At 47.0% G+C, this 26351-nt stretch overlaps 12 protein-coding genes across 12 annotated transcripts; 7 read left to right on the top strand and 5 right to left on the bottom strand.

Moving 5' to 3' along the window:
- The first annotated feature begins 243 nt into the window (after positions 1-243).
- Positions 244-1503, top strand: BU26DRAFT_446994 (kinase-like protein). The gene is made up of 2 exons (XM_033824641.1): positions 244-344; positions 395-1503. Exon 2 carries the CDS (start codon positions 485-487, stop codon positions 1310-1312), a length of 828 nt encoding a protein of 275 aa, XP_033689201.1. The 5' UTR covers positions 244-344; positions 395-484; the 3' UTR covers positions 1313-1503.
- Positions 1504-1971: 468 nt separating this feature from the next.
- Positions 1972-4059, bottom strand: BU26DRAFT_514186 (HET-domain-containing protein). The gene has a single exon (XM_033827781.1). The coding sequence runs from the start codon at positions 3905-3907 to the stop codon at positions 2147-2149; it is 1761 nt and encodes a 586-aa protein (XP_033689202.1). The 5' UTR covers positions 3908-4059; the 3' UTR covers positions 1972-2146.
- A 195-nt stretch (positions 4060-4254) lies between these two features.
- BU26DRAFT_599997 (uncharacterized protein) lies at positions 4255-4980 on the top strand (the record flags this gene model as incomplete). The annotated part of the gene is made up of 3 exons (XM_033835138.1): positions 4255-4361; positions 4419-4593; positions 4624-4980. The coding sequence occupies exons 1-3, from the start codon at positions 4309-4311 to the stop codon at positions 4978-4980; spliced, it is 585 nt and encodes a 194-aa protein (XP_033689203.1). The 5' UTR covers positions 4255-4308.
- Positions 4981-5958: 978 nt separating this feature from the next.
- BU26DRAFT_134941 (uncharacterized protein) lies at positions 5959-7140 on the top strand. Its single transcript, XM_033819724.1, has 2 exons — positions 5959-6877; positions 6931-7140. Exons 1-2 carry the CDS (start codon positions 6068-6070, stop codon positions 6952-6954), a joined length of 834 nt encoding a protein of 277 aa, XP_033689204.1. The 5' UTR covers positions 5959-6067; the 3' UTR covers positions 6955-7140.
- A 928-nt stretch (positions 7141-8068) lies between these two features.
- On the top strand, positions 8069-8881 carry BU26DRAFT_527479 (uncharacterized protein; the record flags this gene model as incomplete). Its single annotated transcript, XM_033830779.1, has 2 exons — positions 8069-8760; positions 8794-8881. 2 exons carry the CDS (start codon positions 8069-8071, stop codon positions 8879-8881), a joined length of 780 nt encoding a protein of 259 aa, XP_033689205.1.
- A 581-nt stretch (positions 8882-9462) lies between these two features.
- On the bottom strand, positions 9463-10554 carry BU26DRAFT_500001 (uncharacterized protein; the record flags this gene model as incomplete). Its single annotated transcript, XM_033826456.1, has 4 exons — positions 9463-9756; positions 9822-9843; positions 10004-10417; positions 10451-10554. 4 exons carry the CDS (start codon positions 10552-10554, stop codon positions 9463-9465), a joined length of 834 nt encoding a protein of 277 aa, XP_033689206.1.
- Positions 10555-11574: 1020 nt separating this feature from the next.
- BU26DRAFT_474452 (phosphotransferase enzyme family protein) lies at positions 11575-13226 on the top strand. Its single transcript, XM_033825503.1, has 2 exons — positions 11575-12266; positions 12336-13226. Exons 1-2 carry the CDS (start codon positions 11624-11626, stop codon positions 13118-13120), a joined length of 1428 nt encoding a protein of 475 aa, XP_033689207.1. The 5' UTR covers positions 11575-11623; the 3' UTR covers positions 13121-13226.
- Positions 13227-21438: 8212 nt separating this feature from the next.
- BU26DRAFT_514189 (kinase-like protein) lies at positions 21439-22278 on the bottom strand. The gene has a single exon (XM_033827782.1). The coding sequence runs from the start codon at positions 22209-22211 to the stop codon at positions 21468-21470; it is 744 nt and encodes a 247-aa protein (XP_033689208.1). The 5' UTR covers positions 22212-22278; the 3' UTR covers positions 21439-21467.
- A 501-nt stretch (positions 22279-22779) lies between these two features.
- BU26DRAFT_600002 (uncharacterized protein) lies at positions 22780-23196 on the top strand (the record flags this gene model as incomplete). The annotated part of the gene is made up of 1 exon (XM_033835139.1): positions 22780-23196. One exon carries the CDS (start codon positions 22780-22782, stop codon positions 23194-23196), a length of 417 nt encoding a protein of 138 aa, XP_033689209.1.
- A 312-nt stretch (positions 23197-23508) lies between these two features.
- Positions 23509-24018, top strand: BU26DRAFT_558919 (uncharacterized protein; the record flags this gene model as incomplete). Its single annotated transcript, XM_033832620.1, has 1 exon — positions 23509-24018. The coding sequence occupies one exon, from the start codon at positions 23509-23511 to the stop codon at positions 24016-24018; it is 510 nt and encodes a 169-aa protein (XP_033689210.1).
- A 389-nt stretch (positions 24019-24407) lies between these two features.
- Positions 24408-25120, bottom strand: BU26DRAFT_134966 (uncharacterized protein). The gene is made up of 3 exons (XM_033819725.1): positions 24978-25120; positions 24676-24917; positions 24408-24621 (listed from the first exon to the last, which is right to left on the bottom strand). Exons 1-3 carry the CDS (start codon positions 24995-24997, stop codon positions 24557-24559), a joined length of 327 nt encoding a protein of 108 aa, XP_033689211.1. The 5' UTR covers positions 24998-25120; the 3' UTR covers positions 24408-24556.
- BU26DRAFT_447009 (kinase-like protein) lies at positions 24894-26216 on the bottom strand. Its single transcript, XM_033824642.1, has 2 exons — positions 26144-26216; positions 24894-26093 (listed from the first exon to the last, which is right to left on the bottom strand). Exon 2 carries the CDS (start codon positions 26022-26024, stop codon positions 25245-25247), a length of 780 nt encoding a protein of 259 aa, XP_033689212.1. The 5' UTR covers positions 26025-26093; positions 26144-26216; the 3' UTR covers positions 24894-25244.
- Between the last annotated feature and the right edge of the window lie 135 nt (positions 26217-26351).

Genomic DNA, 26351 nt, shown 5'->3' on the forward strand with positions numbered 1-26351 from the left:
CCCCCCAGGTAGCGTGAAACAGAGGTAAAACAGGTGGCTTTTCACCGCTAACAGAGGGAGTCTGGCTAGGGCGTGGTTGTTGTTGGAGAGAAATTCGCCGAGAAGCAGTCGACGTCGTGCAATAGGGCTTGAATGCCCACCAGGTATCCACCGGGGAGACTCGTCCCGCTCCCAGTACGCATAGCGCCGAATGCGAGAACTCAGCGTTGACGCCAAGCCGGGCGGCCGCGGCAGACCCATCCTCACCGCCCCACGCCCCGCCTTGTTCATCCACGACCACTGTTCCCTTCACTTTCACTCTCATCGCTGCTGTGGCACATGTTGGAGTGTCGCGCGCCGTTCTCGTAGGCGGGGAATCCACTTCAGACTCCCGCGTCCTTGCTGACGCCCGCAGGCAAAAACGGCCTTCGAATCGCCACCACCCGTCGCCGCCCAACCACCTATCTGCGACCGGCCGCATTGCGAGCTTTGCGTGTTGGTTGATATGTCGGATCGTGAGGTGATCGAGTATCGCCAGTACTGCCCGCCGGGAGTGCGGCGTGTTCTTGCATTCGGAACCAGCGCCTTCATCGGGGAAGTTGATGGCTCGACCGTCCTCAAGTACCCTCTCGAGCCGGGAGGTGATATGAGTCGCCTCAAGCATGAACACACAATTCTCAAAATACTTGGCCAACACCCCCGAATCGTCGCCCACAAAGGACTTACAGATGCTGGCTTATACCTTGAGCGTGCAGCAAATGAAACGATCTACAAGTACCTAGTCGAATCAGATCCAGATCGCGCTCCGCCTTCTCTTCAGCAGCGGGTAACCTGGTGCCGTGAGGTGGCCGAAGCGGTCGAGCATGTTCATTCAAAGAGCGTTATCCACTGCGACATTCAGCCAACGAACATACTAGTGGACGAGAATCTTCATCTTAAGCTTGCCGATTTTCAAGGGGATTACCTCTCTAGCGGTGAGGTTATAGCTGGTTGGAGTGGCGAGCCATGCAGATATTTCTGCCCCCGGGATGATGAGTTTGAGACGAGTCCAACAACGGATCTTTTTGCGCTTGGGTCTACTATCTACTTTATTATGACTGGCTACGAAGTCTTCCAAGATATTGCTGGGGGAGAGGATGGGTGGGCGGAGCAAGTAAGGTCCCGTTTTGCAAGCGGCATCTTTCCCGGGGATTCCCACGCGTGCGATTTTATTACGCGGAAATGCTGGGAACGTCGATATAGTTCTGCAAGTGAGGTTCTCGAGGATATTAGAGCCGTCGAGAAACAACTAAGCGGCCAACACCATGAGAGCAGACGGGCAAGCTCTAGTTGACTCAGCAGCAGCGCCACATATTCGCCAGGACATATGACGTACCTGTGGCTAGTGCTGCGCCGAGGGCGAACCCTCAACTACCAAGCCAAAACAAGTCCCCGCTCCCACACCTTGGCCGGGCCTGATTTAGCCCCCTGTGTCAAACATCACGGTGGTTGAAACAGCAATGTGTAGCAGCAGTCGAAACCGTGTGTATATATGTATGGTGTCCCACCTGTCTACAAAAATAACAATACAATCACTTGCTTCAACACCCTGGGTCCTGTTCCGATCCCCGCTGTGGAGCCTCTTTTGGTCCCTAGATAGGACCCTAGCCCAGATCTGCGCACCCCCGTGGCGACCGTGCTGGAGCTCGCTACACCAACACCGCAAGTCAACACCACCATGTCCCGATCCCTCTTCATGCGTACTAACAAAACTGCTCCAGCTTCGCAACCCTGTGGCCGGAGCGGGTAGGCTGCCCTCCCTACTAGCGGTGGCAAATAGTAGAGGGCTTCGAAAGCAACGCACTTCTGTACGTCATTCTTCTTTCCAAGAATCTGAACTCGGTAGGCTCATTAAATCTTCGCGTTCGTTGCTACATAGCTTAAGAAAAGGCGATTAGCCGTTGGTTTAACTTAATACACGCCACGTATTGACATACTTCTTGTCACTGCCAAGAAGGTTTCATCAGCTATTCATTCAACGGGAACCTAGTCCAGATCCACTGATATCCTACAATTATCAGGAAGGTTCCGTAAGCAAAGCTCCATTATGGCGCTAGACATCTCTTTTGGATACTAACGAAAACCTTAATACCATCCATAGGAAAACCTTCTCGGTCCATCGCAGCCCTCATAAATCCTTCCCAAGAAAGACCGACATCTCACTATTAAGTTGGATAGACTCTCCGCTACAGATGCCCCTACGGAATTCTCTATCGTGACGACCAGGACCGATGGTGAAACGGTAGATGAGATCCCCCGCATTCACACATTCCATTGACACAAAGTAACGCCCCACATACATAGAGGTTTCGTCCGGGCCTTTCAAAGGGATCGCAATAAGTCCGATGAGGGTAATCTCTTGGGTGAGAATGGTTCGGTAGGCTCTATCCGCGTTTTCGTGCCCGAGAGTGAGACTAAGCCCAACACACACGAAAGGAGGACGAGTGAAGAAAACAACTGCAAGATAACTTCTGCCTCTCTCATTTCGAGCAATCAAAACCCCAAGAGAATTGGCCGCAGTCCTCGACATCCCCAGCCGGACTTCGTTTCCATGCGAGAACATGTCGTGGGGATATGCATCAACGATGTTGATATGCCGATGGCGTCTTTCCATGATGAGAGTAACTGTATCTCCGTTCGTAGCTTCCGAAACCGGAGATAGCAGGTGAGTAGACAGTTCTTCACTGGAGGCCTTCCAAACTAGTGGTGAGATATCGTCCGCCAAGGATATCCAAATTGGTTCGGTATCGTAGCCCTCGTTGTCAGCGAGCCTAGCATATGTGATCATCTGATTTTGGAAGCTGGTTCTCATGAACTGTCTTGGAAAGCCACCAGGCGATCGGCGCAAGATTATCGCAGGCCATGAGTCTAAGTCCATGCGAGGACCACTAATGTCATCAAACGACCTTGTGCACGCCAGAAAAGCAAGGTAATAGCCTTCGAATCCAGGAATCGGTGCTAAGGGTAGTTGGATGTGAAGCCCAAAGTTTGTCGTGGTAAAGTCGGGTTTTGGGTTGGAAATGCCGAAAGTGTCGACGAAGTTTTGGTAGTCCAGAGGAAGCCACTCTGAGGAGTGCACGAACTCATCCGGCGACTCGGCCAGTAATCCGGCGGCCAGGCTCTTCCTTTGCCAGGTGAAGATGCTGTGATCATTGGTCGTCCGCAAAATCTCCTGCTGGAGTCTCGTAAAAGCGCGGAATCCCTCGCCGTACAATGTAGGCATGCTGACGCCGAAGATCCCCATGAGTGAGTATGCCCTGTCCTCCTCTTTCGTAGTTTCCCTGCCCGCTGCCCAAGACATCTTCTCAGCGAGGCTCGCCTGATACACATGGATGCCGTCCGTAAGGGCATCCTGTGCCACCCTGGAGACATTGGCGAGAAGAGGAGCCAGTTCTGTCTTGGTCCCAATTCGGTTCCAGTCCCTAGAAAAAAATTCTACCTCCGCAGGAGCAATCAGCTCCTGCAGTGTCCAGCCCCGCTTAAACCAAGTGCTCTCTCGGAGGGGACTTGGGCCATCCAGGCTACAGACATCCTCCAGGTACGCATAACATGTCTCGGACTTCTCATACCAGTTGTACATGGAGTTTATCGCCTCTGACAACTCGGCACTGCTCCGCTTGTCGATGCAGCACGTGTCGATCCACACCCAGCTGTAACCGTCCCGCAGTGCTTGGACGCAGCACCCTCTAATCTTCTCATAGCCTCTCTTGGTCCTCGCAATACCAGGGCGAAAGGTCATGTCTTCGAAGGTGACTTCGTCGTCGGGATTTGCCGCCCATCGATGGGAGAGGATGGCGTACTGGGGGACGGGAACGATGCCTGCTCGCAGGGATATGGAGATGGTGCTGGGGCTAGATGATTCATCCCAGTAACAGTGGAGAAGATGCATCCTGATTCTTAGAAAGAAGGACGTACAGAAGTGCGTTGCTCCCGAAGCTCTCTACTATTTGCCACCGCTAGCAGGAGGGCGGCCGACCCGCTCCGGCCACAGGGTTGTGCGAGAGGCGTTGGACGTTTTGAAGAATGTGATGGAGTATTAAGTGTTTGGGAACGAGATCGAGTTGGGACCAGGGCCCACCCCGCATCCTGGATGTAGCTTATCTTATCGGTTATCGTCTCAAACGCTAACGCTCATTGGCTGCGGCTGTCGTCGCTTCCGTTGCCGGAGTGATTGGTGCTTCCGACTAGCCGCCGTGTTCGTGCCCGCCACTGCAACTCCACAATCCTAGCCATTGCACCGAGTTTGGGCGTGACGAGAACGCGTGGTGCTATCGGGTTGTTTGGCCGTTGATGGAGCTTGCTATGAAGCTGTACGGCAACGCCAAGTTTAAACTTGAAAGCGTGTATGGCCTTCCCCATATTTAAGCTCGAGAGTGCCTGTTCTGTACTGACCGGCTCAGGCAGTCGCAAAACATCCAATCCCGCTACCTTTCCACCATCCCCGAGCCTACGTCCGCATCGCCTAACAGAAGAGTTGCGCTCACGCGCAAGACCGACTTCTGCTTTTCGTACTCATATTTTGACCCTCATTTCGCAGAACTGTATACCCAATTGGCGGCAGCGAATACACCAGTCGTATCGCACACGACAGACAACTGCACCTAGCGCCTGGGACTTTTCTTGGGAATTGAGGTCAAGCTAGAAAACGGCGATCTCAAGGAAGCTGAGCTGCAGATAACTATATGGATGGCAGCAAACCTGCGGAAGAAGATAGAGCTAGGGCACCTGGCCTTCCCCGTGTCCGATGTGCCGCCTACACCAGACGATGTGGCAGACAACGCAACTAGCTCTGCCGACAAGGTCGGCGCCAACGTCCGGCCCTTGCACCTCATTGAGCCCGCGCTCACCATAATCGGCAACGAGCACAAGGTCTACTATGCGTACCCTTCCAGCGCGGAAGGCGACATAAGAGTACTGGGACCCGACGAGAAATTCGCCCCCTTGACGACACGCTCCGTGTAGGGAATATTTACGCTCTTGCGATTTTACGGGAGGATGTTAGAGTGGGGAATTGGTAAAGAAGCGAGCACATAACTGGAATGGGGACTTTGGGGAGCTTTTCTTGGGCTGGTGCTTAAGACACTTGCTGGGGGTAGGTGATACTCAAGGAGGCTGTCTCTATTTTAAATAGGATTACTTTAGGGACGCACAACTACTCAAGCTCCGATGTAGACCGCTTAAGATAGGAATAACCTTAATGGGCATACATGGAGCCAGTTAGAGTCAAGATATTAAGTCGAAGGCTTATCCTCTACGTCGTCGAAACGGCCCGGCCTAGACACAGGCCTCGATATACGGTTTAGTTGCCGCCCGGGTACTAAGGTAGACAAAAGAGAGCTTAGGGGAAGGGGGAAGGGGCTGGTGTTTTGATTATATGAGGCCGTGATTCCTTAATACGGAGTGTTGCTAAGGGGATACCCTTCCACGAAGGACGTTAGGCTAGGGATGTAGTAAAATACAATATTAAATATGTTCTCCGTCTTTGCGGCTACTAGAGTATGCACTAGTCTTCGGTTGTGCCTAACTAACCATGGGTTCTATTTCCAGTTCCTGCAGTGGATCCCGTTCCGAGCGACTGTGGAGATTCTACCCGAGATCTGCTCTGAGCATGGTCCAAGGCTATACCCGAAACTTCTTGGCGCACCGCGCTCAGTGACGACCACGCACTCGACTGCACTCCTACTGCTGCAGGTATTCGTGAGAATGTGTTGTTAACGAGCCATTGTTCTGAAGTGGAGATCGACGTTGGAGTAACTGTAGATTTATGCCGAGCCAAGCTTCGTAGGGCGTCACTGGGCGTTCCCGCCGTGTGCTTCGCTGCTCGGGCCACCGGCGGATCATTTTGCCGATATGCCGCAGAAGTGTCCGCCAATCCTCTTTAGGTAAGCTCCTTGCACGGATAGGAACACCAAACTTCACTGTAAATACTTCCACTAGAAGCATCAATGCAAAACCCGTATCACCCCAAAGCTTCAGTAGGAGTAACCTGGAGCTAGCTGGCCGTTAATTACATCGTGCAGTCCCAACCGCCAGACCAGCCCCAACCATAATGGCTACGACGCCGCCATTGTCGCCTTCAGTTGCTGCTGCAAAGACATCGCGCGTGGAAGGCTGGATCCAACAGCTCTCCGAACCGGCCTCAGCCCAGACAGACGCTCTCTCCCCGCCGTCGACGCCTGAGAACCGCCCATCGCTGAAGCGGCAGCGTGCGACCTCCTCCGCACCCTGTCCCTATTCAATGTCGGCGCGCACCAACAGCCCCAAGCGACCGAGACGCGATACCGACACCGAAGTCCTGCCTGCCCACAGCGTATCAGCAGCCGGAGCAGCCTCAAATGTGAGCGCGCTCGCGCTCAATGAGAAGAATACCTTCAGTCCGCCCGGCAGCCAAGCCGGCACCAGGAGCCCTCGCCGAGCGAACAGCCCGTCGCGCGATAGCATTTCCGTACTAGCTTCTGCATTCCCCCCGACAATAACGGAACCGAGCTCGGGGCTGAGGACACCGCCGCCGCGGAGGGTGAGGGATGTCATGGAGCGGCTGGAAGACGGGCTGGACAGAGGGTGGATACCAGGGCGGCTGCGGGAGCCAATCGACGAAGACCAGGACTTTGGATACCAAAGGATTGAGCGCCATGCCTGGGGCGAGAGCACGGCGCGTAACCTCTCGGACCCGGGCGTTGACAGCGAGGAGTGTGAAAGACTAGCCTATGTGCTGCGGAAGGTGAAGAAGATCTGGCTGAACGCGCGAGTGTGCCAGTCGAGGGGTCGCGATGAGAACGCGTGGTGCATGGACGTGATTCAGCCGTTGGTGAAGCTCGCGATGAGGCTCGAAGGGCAGGACAAATTCTGGCTTCAGAGCGTGTAGGTAACCTTCTGCCTCGTTAGTAGCACTCAATGCTGATCTCCGAGCAGACAGTCCCAGGCCATCGCTGCTGAATTCCTTTCGTCCGTCCCCGACGTCTCTGGCAAACCCCGCCTCCTCGATCGCAAAGCTGACTTCACACTCTCCTTCTCTCACATGCCATCCCCAGGCTTCGAAGACCTATACAGCCGCCTAAAACGTGCGGACAACCCCGTCGTAAGCCACATGGCCGACGCATTCACGAAGACGACCGCTCTCTTCTCCTGTGTAGAGGTCAAGCCTGCCAGCGGCGATCATACAGAAGCTGCATACCAACTCAGCGTATGGATGGCAGCAAGTCTACGGAAGAAGATGCAGCTCGCGCGGCGCGTAGGACTGATAGATAAGAGTAGCCTAGTGGAACCCTGCTTCGTTATCCTCGGACACGAGACGCATGTTTATTTTGCCTACATGGCGTCGGAGGAGAGGGACACAGTGCATATCCTGGGGCCGGAGGTTGGTTCCTTGGGTCTCTGCGAGACGAGCAGTGTGAGTGGCATCTTTCGGGCACTGATGCTTTGGCGGAATGCGATTAGGTATGGGAGGGATGGAGGGATTGAGGGGTTCTGGGGTGGCTTCATGGGAGTGGTGTTGCAGAGACTCGCTGAGGACAGTAATGAAGGGCGTGGTGTTGCTCTTGCTACTGTGCCGCAGGCTCCAGACGAGGACATATGCGGCCGGGCTTCGTAGTAAGTAGAGCTTCCTTCATTGCACTCGAGCCCCTGAACGTGAGATACCTGACCTCACTACCACGAAGTTAAATGCATGAAGCTCTGGGATGCTAGGCTGCTCTGGTTTACTATGCTGGGCTTCGACACCGTCATGTAGGTGAGGAAGTCGCGGAAAGCTGTGAAAACCGCGTGTGATGGCACACTTCTCGAGGTCAGGTACCTTACGTAATCATTGGAAGCGACATTTGCACCGGTCCACCAACTGACCGCCCGCGCAAGCGACACCGCGTCGCACGACTCGAGCCCCAAACGCCAACGCGTTGATACAGACGAATTGCGCACTGCGACGCCTTCCATTCCGCTCAGCCCCTTAAACCAGGTGAAGCAGCTGCCTCAACCTTGATCTTAACTTCTTTCTTCCACCCCCTCCCTCCGTTCCTCCGCTTCTCAACGCCTTTTACTCACGGTAATAATCCCCATGGTACAAGTTCTAAATGCGGTTCAACGCTTTACACGGGTCGACGGAGGTATAAAATTCATTTGTTCTCAAGTCCTTTTCCGCCAGGACGGCATCACCTACTGTGCCAGGTCGCCTAGCAGACATGTGGGACAGGAAGTTGATGTTGGCAAACTGGACAGCATCATGCCTATTCCTCCCGAGGCTTACTGCCCTCTTCTTCCCCCTGGTTGTGTTATTGCACCGGACCCCAGTCATTGTCATATCAAAACGCCGAACTTGACGTCGTTCGGCGGTGTAGCAGACCTAGCCGGCCTCGTCCTCCAAGAGCTAGCAACCTGCGAAATCCTTCGAAAGCACCCGCATCCAAACATTGCGACATACTACGGCTGCCTAGCCTCTGGTGGTCGAGTTATCGCTCTCTGCTTCAAGGGGTACCCAGAGAGTCTGATGGACAAGATTAATCCCGGCCATCTCAACAAGTCTGCGTTCATTCTCTCAGAAGACCGGGGCGCTGAACGGAAGAAGGCGGCGCGTTATCTCCCTGGCATTGAAGAAGGGATTCGGCACCTGCACGCCCACGGCCGCATTCACAACGACCCGAATCCCGCGAATGTAATGATTAGCGAAGACGACGCGCCAGTTATTATTGATTTCGATTCTAGCAGCGCCCCTGGTACAGGGCTCGACAAAGTGAAACGTACATACGGATAGTTCGACTCAGATGTGCTTGTGTCACAAGAGAGCAATGACTTCGATGCTCTGGCGGAATTGCGTGTATGGCTGACTGGGTCCTCTCCAACAGAGTTTCAATTCAAAGAGTGGACGAGTTAAGTTATGTTACAAGAAGTCTAGGAGGAATGAAGGGGCATCTCGTTCATTCAATTCTCTTAATTAAGACCATTTTATGTGATTGATAACTAAACACTGATAACACCCGTGGTACAATCGGTACGGAAAGGTAATTTACATCACCTAGTTCTATCGACGCACCTCCAACATCCCGTTCTAGCCTGTGTGCACGACAAGCATATCTGCCTTAAATTTTACATGCTATCTAATCTTTCTTCGGAGGAACGTAGCTGTTCGAGAGCGGGCAGTCGAACTAGCCGTAATTAATAATCTTAGTTATTATACTCGCTTTAGACTTAACGTATTCCACTACCGAAAGCCCGGAAGAGGGTATGGAGGGTGACATCATTACTTTATATCTGTCGTGTCAAGATGAAAGATTTGACGGTCGGGGGTTACCTTGTCAGCTAGTCAATGTGGCCTTTCGGCCCTATCAGGCCCCGTAATCAGTGCCGCAGCGTTGAGGCTAAGCGTCGGGCATTTAGCGCTGCACGTCCGCGAAGCGCGGTCAGCACCTGTCCTTGAGTCAAGGTACTTGTCTAGCCTCGTCCATAACTACTCGACTACTCCCACATCTCATCGTGCCCGGCCTTATCTTCACCAAACATCCCTTCTTGTTTCTTTCGTCGAGAGGAAAAAAGTGTAGTCGAAGTAGGTGACGACATGAGTGCGCCGGATTCCGTGCCTCTCCCAGACGATATAGTGGACGACGACGAGAAGCTATGCGAGCACATCGCGAACCAGGTCTGCCTCATCTTTGTTTGCCCTTGTCTCGAAGCCTGTTCCACGACAACACTAACACATTGTTGTTTCCAGTTTGGCCAGAGCTTCTCGGCGTCGGCTAGTGTCATATCCAACTTCACGTCCGTCGTAGTCCATTTCAAAGAACCCAAATCAAAGGACAGCGTCGTCGTCTTCAGACCTCGGAAGGACCAGCAAGTGTTCTGGTGTGTGCGAGTATGGCGAAAAGGCACAGGGAACAATGACAAAGTACCTCCCCTCTGGGACAGGACTGCAGGAGCGGGTGCCTATGCAGGGCTCAACCCCGCCGGACGTCGTGGTATGTCGCGGTCCCACGGAAAGGCTCCTCATCTCCCAGCGTACGAAGGCTGTTTAGCACGTGCAATGGTAGGCCAGAAAAACGGTTTCTCCGCTATCCGGTCGACGATATCGTCAAAGACATTTTGTCTCATTCTTTCCCATTCGTGGGGGAGGAAGGAAGCTGCCCATTTCATAATAGCTTCGGGCTTCAAACCGCAAAGCCTCTGACGCCGTTTCTTTGCCCTTGCCTTCACCCTCGTGAGTGCGGGAGAATCACCAGATGGTGGTTGCTGTGCTTGGAAAATGGCCGCCAGGTTTCGCTTGAATGTTGGCAACTTCACCCTACCTTGCATCATCTCTTGCGTTGCCAATTCAGCTGCCGACATGTCCTTGGCGGACTGTGAGCGGACAGTGTGTGTCCATGCTGGCTTGCAGCTAGTAATCTGCTTCACAAGAGCGTCGGCCGATTCAAGTACACTGGTAACCACTTCCTGGAGCAGGCTGACCTACTGCGATGAAGGGTAGAGCTTGGGATGCTGAAGTTTTGCCGCGATACCGTCGATATCCGTTGCAACTGAGCCCATCTGCTTCAACAGTTCGGCGATGCTGGTCATGATGTGTTGCCGATAATTCCGGGGCCGACTGACACCGCCGTCAATGACCCGAAGCAAGGCTCTGAGCGTGTGCCCCGCTCAAAAGTTGCAACGCCCAGGGTAGATATGCTGAATGTTGCAGTTCTTGGAAAGGATGGCTCAAAAGTTGGACGTCCAGGGCAGAGATGCAGACTGCGACAGTTTCTTGATCCCGCCCCCGGACTTAGGCAAAGACCGTGCACAGTCAGAACAAGTGATAGGGAAGGAAGAGGGCGTGATAGTAGTAGAGGAGGCAATGCGGGAGGGAATGAATGAGAGGCTCCGGACTAGAGTGCCCCCTTAGAATTTGCAACGCCCGGGGTAGATATGCGGAATGTTAGGTTTGTCTAAGCGGTTACCCAAAAGTTGCAGCAGCTAGGTAGATATGCAGAGCGTGGCAATTGCCTGATACCGTCCGGGTATGCGCAAGGGTGGGCTGCGGAGTAATAACGACGTTGCAAGGCGGCGAGGGTTGGGGGTTTGTGAGTGTTTTCTTGATTGGTGGGACTCCAAAAGAGGGCTGTGCGGACACATGAGTGGGTCACATGGATACCCGCGAACAGCTCAGGCCGTCGACAGCAAACCTTTAATGCGGACATCACATCAGTCCTTACCATTTTCCCCCGCACGTTGCAATCTGCAGCTTGCACTTTTCATCCTCTACCTGTAGCTAGCTTTCCTAAGAAAAAGTGCTGGGCAACGCCGTCCGCGGTAATGTGGAGCGCTCAGAAAATCCATAGGCGTCGCTAGTCCCCACTCCTTATAGGGCGGCATGTGTTGGAGTCCAATCGCCCAGCTATTCCTAATCAGGTACTAGCGCCACACACACGGAGATTTCTTCGATTTCTCGAAGCTCCATACACTCAATACAATACACCTCACCCCAATATGCTGTATTCCTCAATTTCCTACTTCAACGGCATGTTAAGGGTGCGTTCGTAATAACAGCTCCTCAACCCCGACCCCAACCCAACCCAACCACACACACACTCACACATAGAGAAACATCCTCTTGCCCGCTTATTCCGAAATCGCTTAACCTCGATACACCATGGAGATTGACGAGCGTCTTGAACTCATGCATGGGGTGCAGACCTCGATCTGGGCCCGGAAGGTGAACCAAGCGATCAACAGTGGGCAGCTTTGCGAGTGGGTGTCGACCTTTCACCCGACTCGACTCCCCTGTCAGCCCGACGACAGCACCAAGTTCAGGAACGGCGGGTACAATCTGGGGCAGAAGGTGATCTTCAGCGACGGGACCTCGTGGCTAGTCCGATTCGCCCAGGCCGGTTCTGTTTGCGACGAATACGCTGATGAAAAGGTGGCCGTGGAGGTGGAAGCCCTGAGCCTCATCCGCGCGCGGACGGCGATCCCCGTTCCAGCCATCCATGGCTGGGGCTCCTCGGAGGCCGACCCTCTTGGCCTCGGTCCGTTCATCATAATGGACTTCATCGACGGCGTCCCTCTGCAGGATATCCTCAAGAAGGAGGGTCAGGATGAGGGGATTATGAGGGACGACGTTGCCGACCACGACCTGGAGAAGATCTATCGACAAATGGCTCGCATCTTTCTCCAGCTTTTCCGTCTCGACTTTGAGTCGATCGGCAGCCTGCCAACCCCGGTGACCGGTTTCCCGGCGTCTGCACGCCCTCTGACTTTCAAGGTTCACGAAATCATTCAGCAGGGGGGAGTCGGTATGGCATCGTGCCCTCTGTCTAGACCTCCATGCCTCCCATGCGCTGGCTAATATCCGCTTTTCACAGGGGATCGTTCTTTGCGCTTCTCGGATACGGTAGAGTACCTTCGGTATGTCTTCGGACAGGATTGGGAGCAGCTTGCCCGCCAGGCAAACTCGGTTGCTGGTGAACACGAGGGCAGGCGGAAGCTGACCACATTCAACACCGTCCTGTCCCTGATTCCCAGCTTCGTTCATGCCGAGTACGACTGGGGCCCGTACAAGCTCGTGTGCGACGACTTTGGCCTAGCCAACGCCATCGTCAGAAGCCGGGACGACCTGACCATCGTCGGGATTGTGGATCTCGAGTGGTCTTATGCCGGGCCTGCCCAGCTCTTCGCCTCCCCGTGGTGGTTACTACAGACGCGGCTGAGCATCTACGATGCCCAGAGGGACAAGGAAGCACCCGAGGTCCTCGCGCGATTCCTCCGATGCCTCGAGATCTTCAAGCGTGTGCTGAAAGAAGAGGAGGCGGCGATGCGGGGACATGAATCCAAGGAGCTGTCCTCGCTGGTTGAGTGGTCGCACGCGTCGGGCGCCCTGTGGCTTCACATCCTCCTGTCCTCCGGCTTCAACTACCCCGACAGCATCCCGTTTGCGCAGCTGAGAGACCATTTCGGTGCTGACAAGTTTGAGCAACTGAACCAGAGATTCCTCCGCACTGAGGTGATGGAGGCGCTGGTGAAGAAGAAGATGAAGCAGTTGATGGAATACGATGACGCCTTTGATCAGGTGCAGGCATTGAAGGAAAGTCAGGAGGCTGGGGATATCAACGAAGAGGAATTCCTCACAGAGGCTGCTAAGCTGTGCTGATTTGCCTGGGACTTCTGGTTGTGTTTTGGCTGTTCCTCTTTCCTCTTTCTTTTATATATATATGTGTGTGTGTGTGTGTTTTTCTTCCCGACTAGGTCGATACGTGAAAAAGGATGTCTTCGTGCGGGGCCGGATCTGGGGTCAGCTCCGCCATGCTGTAGTATTGGATGAATTGCAGAGTATTGAGACATGAGTTAATTGATTGAGAATACGAGAAATATGGCTATATATATACATGACCAGGTCACGTGAAGTAGTAACCATATCCGGCAACACACCCCCCCAGCTTGGAGTGTATACGGAAAGCTGTCTGAGAAGGTGAGGCTTTTGACTATGCCCAAAAAGGTAATCGATGATCGTCTCCTGTGAATACACCCCTCAGTGCTGTGGTGTTCTGTGAGGGCCACCCCCCTTGTGAGAGGACCCTGTAGGGTTAAAAAGAAGTGCAGAAAGCAGAAGAACCGCGTCGTTGTCTGGGCGGTGGCTCGAACCTGGGAGCAAAAAGTGAAGTCGCTCTATTCACCCCTAGAGGCTCCGCTAAACAGCTCGAAAGCCTCGACAACGTTAAAGAAGGCACATACTATTGTACCTTTAGCCCGCCTAGCCGTGGCCGCGGACGTTAACTTTTAGGTAATAGTAGTTAAGAAAGAAATAGTATATATACAAGATTTAAAAACTAGTTTACTTCTATAAAGTGTAGAGAACTTAAAATAAGTAGAAAGAGTATATGCTTAAGAGAGGTAAGAGCTTTGTGTATAAGGTTAACTCTATTTCTAATTAGAAAGTCTAATATAGAACCTAGAGGTTAGGTTTAAATAGTAGAGCGTTTAAGTATTTAAGTAATAGTATAACACTCTTCTACTACTAACTTCTATAGCTTCTACGTTAGTAAAAAGAGACAGAGTAATATTAAAGGCGTAAATTAAACTTAAGAGCAGAGAGTAAAAAGAAAAAATACCTTATTTAACAGCTTTTAGAGTATTTTTATAGTTACCGTAGCTCTTTATAGCTTATAGTAACTTTATAGAGTAGATTATTAAGTAGATATTAATACGTTACTACGTATTTTATTAAGACTAGGCTTATTATAATAAACGTAGTCTATTAATTTTATAGTTAATCTAATAGATTATAATAAACGTAGCTAGTTAAGATATAATAGAATTACGTATAAAACTAGTATATATATACGTTAAAATTATAAGAAAATAGTTAAATAAGTATAGTAGACGCTTCTATAGTAGAGCTAGAAGTAAAATAAAAGTAAATAGTTATCTTAGAGATTCTAAAATACTAGCGAATTAGGTATATATTACTTAGGTTAGGTTTATTATCTAATCTAGTACTAGCGTAAGAGGTTCTTAGATAGCTTCTACTACTTTACTAAGAATAGCGAAAGCTTTAACTTGCTAGAAATATTCTTAAGCCCTAGCTATTAAATAAAGTAGGCGTGTTTTTAAGGTAATAGAATCTTTATAAGTCTATTAGCTAGTATTTAACCTATAGAAATTTATTTAATATTAATTCTTTAGTTCTTAACTTTCTAGCGAAGCTATATTTAGTATACGTTAACGTGTTTAAGCTTTATCTAAAGCTTCTCTATAGCCTTAGTTACTATACCTATAGTCTACTAATTATTATACTAAAGCTTTAGTTTAATATTAAGGTTTAGCTTTAGGTAGTAGAAAAGTAGGTTCTACTACTCTATTTCTAAAGCTATCTTTAAAAGCGCTAGAAGCTCTACCTTAGTTATTAATTTAGTTACTATTTATTATTTTATAGCTTTCTAATCTATAGGTAATCTATATAGCTTAAAGATATAGCCTTTAAAGCTTACTCTAGTATCTAAGTTATTACTAAATAAAGTATCTAAGGCTCTATAGAAGATAGGCTCTTTAAAATCTATCTTCTAGAAGTGTTTCTTCTTTATAGCGTATTATAACGCTTTAAGCGTAAGAGTTTTTAACTCTATAAGGTATTACTACACGTGTATAGTAGCGTAAAGATATTATTAACCTAGATTAATTAAGTATTAAGCTAATACTAAGTAAGCTCTTAATATATCTAGACGTATAAAGTAGAAAATATATACTAGTAAGCTAACTAGCTACTAGAAAAGCTTTATCTACTCTCTATTAGGTACCTCTATAGATTTCTTAAGGTCGTTCTCTCTTATAGAGTATTGTAGATACTTAGTACCTAGTTTTAGAAGTAGGTTAAACTTATTAGCAACCTTATTAATAAAGAAATTCTAGATTAGCTAGGTTAACACTACTTCTATATCTCTTACAACTCGTATACCTAGAAACTAATTAAGTTAACTTATCTTTCTAATCTTATACTTTTTAAGTAAGTAGCGTTTAAACTCTACGTAAACGTTTATATTATCTAGATAGATAAGTATAATAATATTATTAATAAAGAAGAAGACTATAAGCTTATTACTAGCCTATAGGTATAGTATAATACTTATTTTAATAAGTTCTAACTTCTTAAGAGTCTCTATAAGATTCTTATACTATAGTAGAGGTGCTTTCTTTAGCCTATATAGAGCTTAATATAACTCTAAAAGCTTGCTAAACTAACTAGTAAAACCTTCTAGAGTATAGTAGTAGAGCTTCTATAGAAGCTTTACGTTTAGAAAGGTATTTATAGCGTTGTACTAATATATTAGTAATCTAAAGGCGGTTACTATAGCTACTAGAGCTTAAAAGGTTCTTGCTACTAAGGTAGTAGTATAGGTATTACTCTATTATATTTAGAGGTCTCTTTAAACTACTAGATAAGCTTTATACTTAAGTAGATATCTATCTTTATTAAATTTATATAATAATACCTATATAAGTAGAAGATACTCTACTATAGTTAACGCTAGCGTTACTAACGTCTTCTTAAAGTACTCTTTCTTAAAGTAGTTACTAAACTCCTTCTATATAGTCTCTTTAAACTTAGCTTTAAATATATAGCCTTTAATATTCTTATAACACTTAGGTAGAGGTAGTATCTAATTATAGTAGTATTTTAATCTTATAGACTCTCTATTAACTCTTAGTTTATTAATATAGCTTACTAAAGCTATAAATACGTAGTTATATAAGTTTATTAATAGTATTAAGTTAAATATTTAAGCTTTCTTTTATGCTTTAATTACGCTAGCTATATATTTAGGCCTTAGAAAAGAGTATTTATAGCGTCTACTTTATATTATATTACTTAGGTCTTTAGAATTAAGGTTTTAACGTAGTAGAGTATTATTCTAGTACCTATCTAGCATATATTTAGAGTCTTCTATAGCTCTAAGAGGTCTTTATAGCAATTTAGCTTAAATAGTAGATAAGCTTAGCTTAGAGAGATTAGTCTTTCTTAACGCGCTTCTTAAGCTCTTACTATGTAGAGTAGAGTATCTTAACAACGCTAGAGTAATTAAGTAACCTCTTAGAGACTTATTACGCTTCTTAGCTTATTATTACTTCTTCTAGATTTATATTTCTAGGTCTTCTTTTACTAATTCTTTAGCTAGTATATATTACTCTAGTATTAACGTCTATTTATCTAAAGTTATATTAAATAGGCGTAATTAGCTCTATAGTAGTAGATCTTTAACCTCTACTATAAGCTCTTTATAAGAGATATTATATACCTTAATATTACTTATATTAACTACTAGAGACTTTCTATATTTACTACTATTATTCTTATATAGCTTATTACGTATAAATAAGACATCTTAAGTTTAGATAACCTTATTCTTTAAGAGTATCTAGATTCTAAAGATATTTAAGAAGTTCTATTCTAGTAGGTAACTAATATAAGTACGTACTTCTAGTTTATTAGCTTTCTTAAGGTTCTTTCTATAAATATATGCTTAATAGCTAATAGAAGCGTAATAAGCTACTAATAGTTTATAATCTATTACTATCTTATATAGAGTTTTTTAGCTATTTAATTTAATTAGCGTAGTATTAAGAATCTAAATAGCTATAATAAATAGCTCTAAAGCTAGCTTTTTAGGTAATCTAGCTATAATTCTTATTACTTAGCTTTTTATAATTATCGCGTTTCTAGCTTTCTTTATATAACTATTCTACTTAGACGTCTTAGGTAAGCTAGGCTTATATTTAATACCTAATTTAATATAGATTTTAGTAAGCTTATTACTAAAACTCTTCTTATTATTAGTTCTAAGTATAATAACTAAGTACTTAAATTAATGCTATAGTTTAGTAATTATTCTATATATAGTAGGTATTAATACTACTCTACTTTTTATAGGTAACGTACGTTCTTTATACTAGCCTAAGAATTTATTAATTACGTAGAGTCTCTACTTATTTTTGTTAAAACAGGTTTCTTCTATTAGTAGTAGTTAAACTAAATTTATCTCTATTTAGTAGAAGAGATACTTTATAGGCGTTAATCTAGGTTTCTAGAAAACTTAATAATTTATTTTTAACTATATATAGGTGTTATAGTTCTTCTAGTTAACTAGAGGTATATTCTTCTTAAGCTTAAAGCTAGTAATAGCCTCTTCTAGGTACGTAATAGCTTTCTTATTTAGATATACCTATAGTTAATAGACCTTAGCTCTAGTAGTAATTATTACTAGTTATAAATTCTTTAATAGTTAATATACTATTATAAATATAGTAAATATTTTCTATAGATTAGAGTAGCTATTTTTATCTACGTTAAGTAGCTAGTACTTCTATTTATACTCTAAATTATAGACTATATTACTAGGCTTATTCTTATACAGAACGCCTCTACTAGAGTTAAAGTAGATTCTAATATCTTAAGAGCGTATAAGCTCTATAACGTTTATAAAGAAGCTCTCTACTAATACTATATAGGTAAGGCGTATTAGAGTTAGTTCTAATAGAGTATTAGTCTAGAGAATTACCTCTCTCTAAGCCTTAACTCTTATAGCTTACTCTCTAGCGTATATAACAATGTTTAAGTTAGCTTCTACTATCTTTTTCTAGCTCTAATTCTCTAAGTTATAGACGTAAATATTAGAGCTAGAGTTATAAATCTACTTATTAATAAGGTATAGAGCTATTAGAACTACTTTCTAAGTTTCTAAAACCTTAGCTATTATACTAAAGAAGTAGAATATAGAGTTAGTAGAAGAGGTACTACTTATTAGCTTATTATTATTAAAGCTTAGTAGAGTAGTACTTGCTTTTAGTATAGGTTTATTTTACTATTTAGAGGTTCTCTAATTAGTAGCTTATTTAAACTTCTTAGTCTACTTCTTTTTCTTCTTTTTCTTATTAAACTTAGCCTAAATTTCTACGTTAGGCTTCTAGCCTATTAGGTAGATCTTTAGGTTAACGTAAGAGCACCTGCTAAACTAGTAGTAACGCCTATAGAAGTACTCTAGTATCTCTTCTTAAAACTTACTACGTCTCTAGCTCTAGTTCTATTATTATAGTACTACACCTAGTGTTATATACGTTTCTAGGCTAGCTATAATAGGTTTAGTAGCTCTTTATAGCTATCTAAATTCTATAATAAGGTCTATAACTATAGAAGCTTAATTTTCTAGCTAGATAAATAGCTGCGTAATTCTAAGTATAGAGTACGCTTTATTAATTAGTTAAAAAGCCTTAAGTAGCTCTCTCTAGGCTTATATACTCTATACGTCTAGTATATTAAGTTTAGCTATATAGTTAGTAATCTAAATCTATTTATTAAGCTAGTTATCTAGTTTATTACCTCTTTAGGTCTTCTAGACTTTTTTATATTATTCTAGTAGTACGTCTTATTATAATACGTTAGTTATAGTAATCTATTTCTTTAAGCTTATAAGTCTTTTATAAGCTATATCTTTATCTATAATATATAGTATAAGGTAGGTATTAATTATTATAGTAATATATACTAATACTTTTCTTAGACCTTTCTATATAAGAAGGTGCTTCTTAAGGTTCTTCTTATACCTTTCTTTCTAGTTCTAATACTCTAACTTTTTATTAGTATTAAGGTTCTTTATCTTTATAGCTTCTTACTTAATTATTAATAGCGTTAGGTATTTAGGCTTCTTCTAAATTCTTTTACGTTCTATCTCTTTTAGATCTAGGTTATAGTAGGCCTAAACTTTATATTATATAGTCTTTTCCTTTACAAGAAACTTCTAGTAAGGCTAATTCTATAGTATACTAAGTATTTTAATAGCTTTTATAACGTTAGTAATAGTAATAGTATTCTCTATTATAGAAATTATAGTACGTAGAGCTAATTTAATCGTGTACAGCGTATTTCTAGAATAACTCTAGAATCTATTAGCGATAATAAGGTGTATAAGTTAGTAACTCTATTATCTAATTGTATTAAATAAACTTAGCAGGTTTAATTTACTATAGTAGGCAAATCTAGACTTATAACTATTAGATAAATTGTAGAGTATTAAGACATAAGTTAATTAATTAAGAATATAAGGAATATAGCTATATATATACATAACTAGTTTACGTGAAGTAGTAACCATATCCGGCAACATGTAGTTATCTCTAGGGTTTGGAGTCGAAGAAGAGCATGCATCGGCATCTGGAAAAATAGTTAGCCTAGCTATTTTGCGGTCAACACGACTGGAGCCGGGACGTTACCAGATTGCATATCCACCCCTCCCTCAGTCAGGAGCTCGTCGATGTCCGTCTCTTCCGCAGCCGTGAGCGCGTTGAACTCGAAGGAGGAATTGCTCTCCAGCTCTATGATGCCAGCTCCGCTGTCGTTCAAGGTGTCGTCGCAAAGGTCCCAGAAAGTGCCTGTCTGAGGACTCTCTCCTTGTCCGCGTCTGTTGCTGTCAAAGCTGTCGTGCATACTGTCCTCCATAGTCGTGTCCTACGAGTGCCGTGTCAATCGAAAGATCGAGAAAGAAAGTAAGGTCGTGGGAAGGAAAAGGAAAGGGACTTGACGAGATAGATGAAGTCCCCCTACAAGCAGGCCTCCATGGAAGCGAACACATGCCTCGCGCATGCCCTGGCTCTGGATCGACGGAACTTCAGGAGGAAGGGTAAGTATGCCGCCGAGTAGCCAGCGGACGCAACGCAGATCTCCGGGACTACTACTTACACAACCTGTCGTCATTTTGCTCCTACCACCTCGTGTATGTGGATGAGTCTGGGTGTGACAAGCGAGTCGGGATCAGGCGGACCGGATGGTCCCCTCTAGGAACAACGCCTGTACAGATAGCCAGGTATCGACGCGAGCAGCGATACCAGATTCTGCCGGCGTACACACAGGATGGGATCCTTCTTGCGCGTGTATTTTAGGGTACAACAGACGGGATCGAACAGCTCGTTTCGCGCAGAAAGTGCGCCCGGCTCCGCAGGTTGGAGCGAATGTACTTGATGGCGGAACACTGCAGCCAGCTGCGTTAGCGATTTGAGCAGCATTGAGCTCGTTACTTATGATCATATCGTGAATCATCGGGCGCTGGGAGACGGTGAGATTTGGCGCCATATCTCGTAGACTGCGGACTCGGCGCGGCCAGTGGTGGTGATGTTGTTGGAGTGGAGAGAAAGGTTGGGTGCCCTGACTGAGTCTCAGCTGGCGCTTCATCGCACGCGACGCCAGGTACCCATCTGTTCTGCTGTTTGAAGGTCATACAAGTGTGATTGCTGCCTACGCCAAGGGTCCTAAAGGAACCAACCAAGGCCAGGCTCTGCGTGAGCTTCGGGCGCAGAATCTATTACCCCGCAGCCGCGTTTGCCGTACATATATTTAGGAATCCTAATGCTCTTCGCTTTAGCAACAGTCTTCCATCTACATTAATATTTATCCGACGTCTTTCACTTTAGCCTTCCTTCGGCGGTATCCTGCAACCGGCATACAGGGATTGGACATGTGCAAAGAATACAGGACCACGTACTTGTACGTTGGTGGTGGTTGCAAGATCGGCGTATGCGATGAGATCAAGTATACTGCGGATCCATGCGATGAGAAACCAGCGAGTGGAATTCGAACCTGTCATAGGTATCAAATGATCAATTCTGGATCTACCAGAAGGGAAGGTCCACGTCCAGGCCATGATCACTCCAGCTCCGCCTAGGTACGTGAATATAGTTGATTATGGCTATCCGCTGACTCGAAGATGCATTATCTAGCAGACGCTGCTTACGTCCTACTCGAGTCCTAGTCGACATTACAAGAGACATCTCCTCGTCGTCGTCGGTGTCGTTCGCTAGAAAGTGCGTACTGGGAGAGACTCTGGGAGATAACTGGATTTGGAAACAACTGTATCAAGTCCCGCTTCTGGATATTGCTTAGGATGGAGACATCATTTACTAGTTCTTGCAAAGCGTCAATCCGTAACCCTGCACCTTTCTATCTTCCATACGTGATCTTAATGTCTTGGAATGTCTTCCGCCGAAGAATATACTCCTGTCCAGCAGCCTTTGATAATATGACCAAATAGAAGTCCCTCAGTCTCCGGAAACTCTCCCGCTTCAAACAATGACTGGATGAGCTCTCCTTCCAAATCTTCATACGGAGCTTCACCAGCTACAAGCTCATAGAGTGAAGAACCAAAGGCGAATAAGTCTGACGCCACCGTATTGCTTTCGTTGGCGTCCCGAGGGAGGAAATAGCTTGGCCTCTCGAGCCCCAGGGCCCGTCTTGCTCTTAGTCCAAGGCCTGGCTGATCGTCAAATCCGGCCGCATTGAAGTCGCTGAGCCGCGCATTCAGCATTTTGTCTACCAGCCATTGGTCCAGCCTGAAATCGGAATGCTTAACTCCCTTGGAATGGATGTATGCGACACTTCCAATCATTTGACTCGCCCAACGTTTTAAATCCATCTCTTCAATGCGATTCTTATTGATGTACTCCTTCAGGTTTCCGTTCGGATAGTACTCGAGCTCGATATATTCTTTCTCGGGTCCAATAGACAGACAGTTGGCGATAAGAGGGTGGCTTCCCAGTATATAATAGACTTCAGCTTCAGTCGTGCATGCCTCCCTGTTTTGCTGTGTGATGTACTCGTCATCAGCGAGTACATGACATTCTTTCCTGACAATGTTGCCCATCCGATAAGTTTTGGCGCCCATTCCCACCATTAGCAGCTCGCGCTTTGGAGTGAAAGGTGCCATTAATCGTAGGAGCGGGAACAGTCTGAAACCTTTTTGATGTTCTAGAATGGGACTTCAACGAGTGTACGAAGGTTTGTATTGTGGTGGTAAAGAAGTGAAGCGTTTACCCCTCCGACGATGCACGTGGTCCGCGCTGTCGTGCTGACTAAACAACAAACTCCAGCTCCACGCCCCAGCCCGTCCATCACGATCACGCGGCCTACTCCGATCGGTACCTCCCCTAATCAAAGGATGATAGTCCTAGTCTAGCGCGAAACGCCACCCACTAATTCCACGTGATAAAGACCACATGATTTCAAATCAGCCAAGCTGAGTTGTGGCTGGTAAGTCTACCTCCGGGGCACGGCATGAATTTCAGTCACGTGAAAATTTGTCAGCCAATCGAACCAATAGGAGACAGTCGATCAGTCACGTGACTGAAATTCATGCCGTGCCCCGGATATGATTGTGGCTTGTTGACTATCGCGGTTCCCAGCCTCCCGAGCCCTTTTGGGTACGGCCATTCCGTCCCCAATTCTCTCTTTCCTCTTCCATCTACGCATCCTATCAACGTCCCATCATCAACATCATGGCTTCCATGTTGAGCCCGTGTCCTCCCAGCATGGACTCCCCCGAGAATACGAGTCGAACCCTCCTAGAGCCGAACCTTCAGGTCGAATTCGCATCGGACCCTCCTCACCGAGAACCCGCATCGAAATCGAACCCGACCGCATCTGCCCTCACCCAGAGACCATTTGTTACATCTACTCAAGACTTATCTGGTCTCTTCTCACACTTCTCCGACGATAGTAGACGCGAATTCCAGTACGCTTCGTTCGCCTTCGTCACTGAAGACCACACCGTCTATTATGGCCGATCGCCGACGAGGAAGGTTACCCCGGAAATTGTCAATGAGAGCTTGAAACAAGTTCCAGACGAAGACGTTTACCCGGTGGACCCTTATTGGGCAAAAGGATCGTCCAATCCTTCTGCTCTTCAGTTATGATGCCTTATATATTCGGTAACACACCCCCCCAGCTTGTAGGTCGCTGTTGCGAGTGGAAAGCTGCCTCTTATTAGGCCAGCTACCTCTGGACCATGCCTCTCTGGGTCATGCCTCTGGGCTTGTGGTGGTTGATGCGGGGTTCGAACGTGGGGTGTGGTATGACTCGCGGAGTAGCGATAGCGTCGTGAAAATTTTCGTGCGGAATTTCCGGGCTCATAACTATTGGGCAAAAGGATCGTCCAATCCTTCTGCTCTTTAGTTATGATGCCTTATATATTCGGTAACAACCCTTCACACGTCACTATCGCAACGATGACGACGGTGGACAGTAGTGTCTTCATCAAGCGGCCTTCATTCTCTGCTCTTGATGCATTGCAGGGCTCTGGGCTGCTGGCAAATCTGTTTCTACAAGAACTCGAAGTACTTGAGCTTCTAGCGAGCCGACCCCATCCCAATATCGTCCAATATTACGGCTGCCAGGTCTGTCGTGGCCGTATCGTCGGCCTGACATTGGAACAACACCCCTACACACTGCAAGAGTGTCTGAGGAACGGCTACGATCTGGACTTGGTGTCGGGCCAGGACGAAATCAAGTCGGCGGTAGCGCATCTTCACTCTCTCGGGCTCGCTCATAACGATATCAGGCCGAACAACATCATGGTCAGCGTAGAGCGGAGGTGGATTTTGATTGACATGGGCGCTTGCAAGCCCTTCGGACAAGATCTGATCACATCTGGCAATCCAGACTGGACAACTTCATCGAAGCAGAATGATGAGGTTGCTTTGTGCGATCTTCAGATTATGCTTCATCATAAAATATGACTCAGGTTATACATCTAGCTAGCTCCGCCACCTCCAATCCTCGTTCCCGCTGTTCTCGCAGGCCGCATCGCGAGCATGGCCTCCACATTCAAGGCTCCATTGTTCGCTGGATTTGTGCTCGATGCTGGGCAGCTGGGTCTCTGACAGTCCACGTCGACTACAGTGGTGTTTCTTCTCGGTAGCCCATTGACGACAGTGATGTAGGATGCACTAGTTTGATGGCACCTACTCATCATTAGCCCGTCCAAAACCAAGTGGCTCTACTCACATAGTGGCATAGGGGTGTTTCTACAGCTCTAGCCAAAGGAGATGTTAACACCCTTGGTTTCTTATCAGCTCGCTCCTTGATCTCGGGGTCAAATATACGCTTGATCCACTGTAAGCTAATATACGAGTCGGAAAATCCATTCTCGGAGAACGCAAAGAGCCATCCAGGTGTCGGACGCGTGGTCTAACTAGCAGTCCATGCTCCAACTCCAACTCCAATCCTCGTGCCAGTAGCAACCGCACTAGCTCCATAACCGCCCATAGCTGCACTCTACATTGTGGCAAAGAAGCCGTGTGCTGGAGTCGACGCCGTCTGAATAGCGCTAGCGATGGAAGCTATAGACAATCAGCTGATAAACTGGCTTCTACCATCGTAGGGCTTAAACTTACCGGCCCGCGGCCCTACGCTCGTCCAACCGAAAGCAGCCAACAGAGGTCCAGAGAGAAGTGCGGGATAGGAGAAGACCACACCGGAAGCAACATAGAAGCTTGTCTGGTAGGGATGGGCGATGATGTACTCTTTGACGTCGTTCGGTAGTTCATCCGAGGAGACAGCGACGACACGCTCCTTGGCTGCTTCGGAGACGTTCTTGATCCAGTCCATCACAGAGGCGGGGTGTTCAGATGGTTGACTTGGGAAAGCAAATCGTCAACTTCCAAAGTCTTAGTAGGAGGAAAAATGAGATTCTTACTCAGTAGTGTCGTCGGCCATTGCTTCTAGGACGCTGCGCAAGGCTGTACTTCTATGCGGCGTATTTTGGAATAGTGGAATGAAGTGTCTGAAGACAACGGCTTGGCACGGACAATCCGGTGGAGCCGTCGCCACGTGACGAGCTACGGGCGGCCTCTTGCTGGGATGGCGTGTTGGGAATGCAGTGAGCGAGCGGGCGGCCTCTTACTGGGTCGGCATTCTCGGGTCGATGTACAGGCGCAATGCTCAGTAGAAAAAGAACGAGGAGTTATGAAATCGGACGATCCTCCAGAGCCTTGAGTTCCTCAACACATTCATTGACCTGATTGTATGCAAGTGACCAGCATTTGTGAATGATATGCCCACCCATGACTCCATCGAGCGCAGGGAATCGTCCATCCGCGTATCGCTTCTCGATTTCTTCCTCGTCGTCAAGCTCATCCAACTCTGGAAAGGGTTCATAACCAACCATGATTTCATAGAGGGTGGAACCAAGCGCAAAGAGGTCGGACTTTTCATTTGAGTGAGTAGATGGACGAGGAAGATATGATTTGACGTTCTCCAGCGCGTGTCCATTAAAGACGACCCCGTTTTGGTCGACGTATATGCCTTGGAAGTCAGAGAGCTTGACGTCCAGATTCTTATCCAGCAGAAAGTTTCGAGTGCTAATGTCGCAATGAATGACGTTCTTCGTATGAATGTATGCAATAGCTTCCGCAGCTTGTCGACACAACTTAATTCGATCGCGACATGCAAGAGAACGAGCGTGGTTAGGATCGCGGAGGAGATTTCTCACTGTTCCTCTTGTTGCGTACTCTAGCTTGAGACCTCGTTCGTCTAAGCCATAGAAGGCGAGGATCCTGGGATGAGAGCCCAAGGCTTTGTATATGCGTTGTTCGATAACGAAAGTGTCCCATTGTTCCCCTGCAATGCGCGGATATTTTAATACGGTGTCATCATTGACGCGGCCTATGAAGCTAGACGACCCAAAACCAATGACTTTATCGACACCTTTCGGTAGATATAGGGGTACGGTTCGGTATTCCATGTCAAACAGGAGAATGGCGAAGGAGGATGGTTGGAATAGTGCGTAGTATACTGTCGTGCGCAGAAAGCTCTAGCGGAGGCTGTTAGCACAATCAAAACTATGCGGAGGAAATCGCATACAAGGACATAAGAGACGGAATGAATGCGCGAGCGGATGGCAGAGGATGCGGGACCCCATTTAAGTAGATTTTAATGTCTTGTTCATCTTGTAGTGCGTTGCGGTATCGGAGTTTGGAGTTGTTCCGTCCCGACCTAAGGCTTAATAACCACCGCTGATCGGTTGCATTCCGCAGCATCTTCAGCCAGCACCTCGAAGCCTGCTCCACCT

Source organism: Trematosphaeria pertusa (genome assembly GCF_010094035.1).
Source record: "Trematosphaeria pertusa strain CBS 122368 unplaced genomic scaffold BU26scaffold_2, whole genome shotgun sequence".
In the NCBI taxonomy this organism is placed as follows: Eukaryota; Fungi; Ascomycota; class Dothideomycetes; order Pleosporales; family Trematosphaeriaceae; genus Trematosphaeria; species Trematosphaeria pertusa.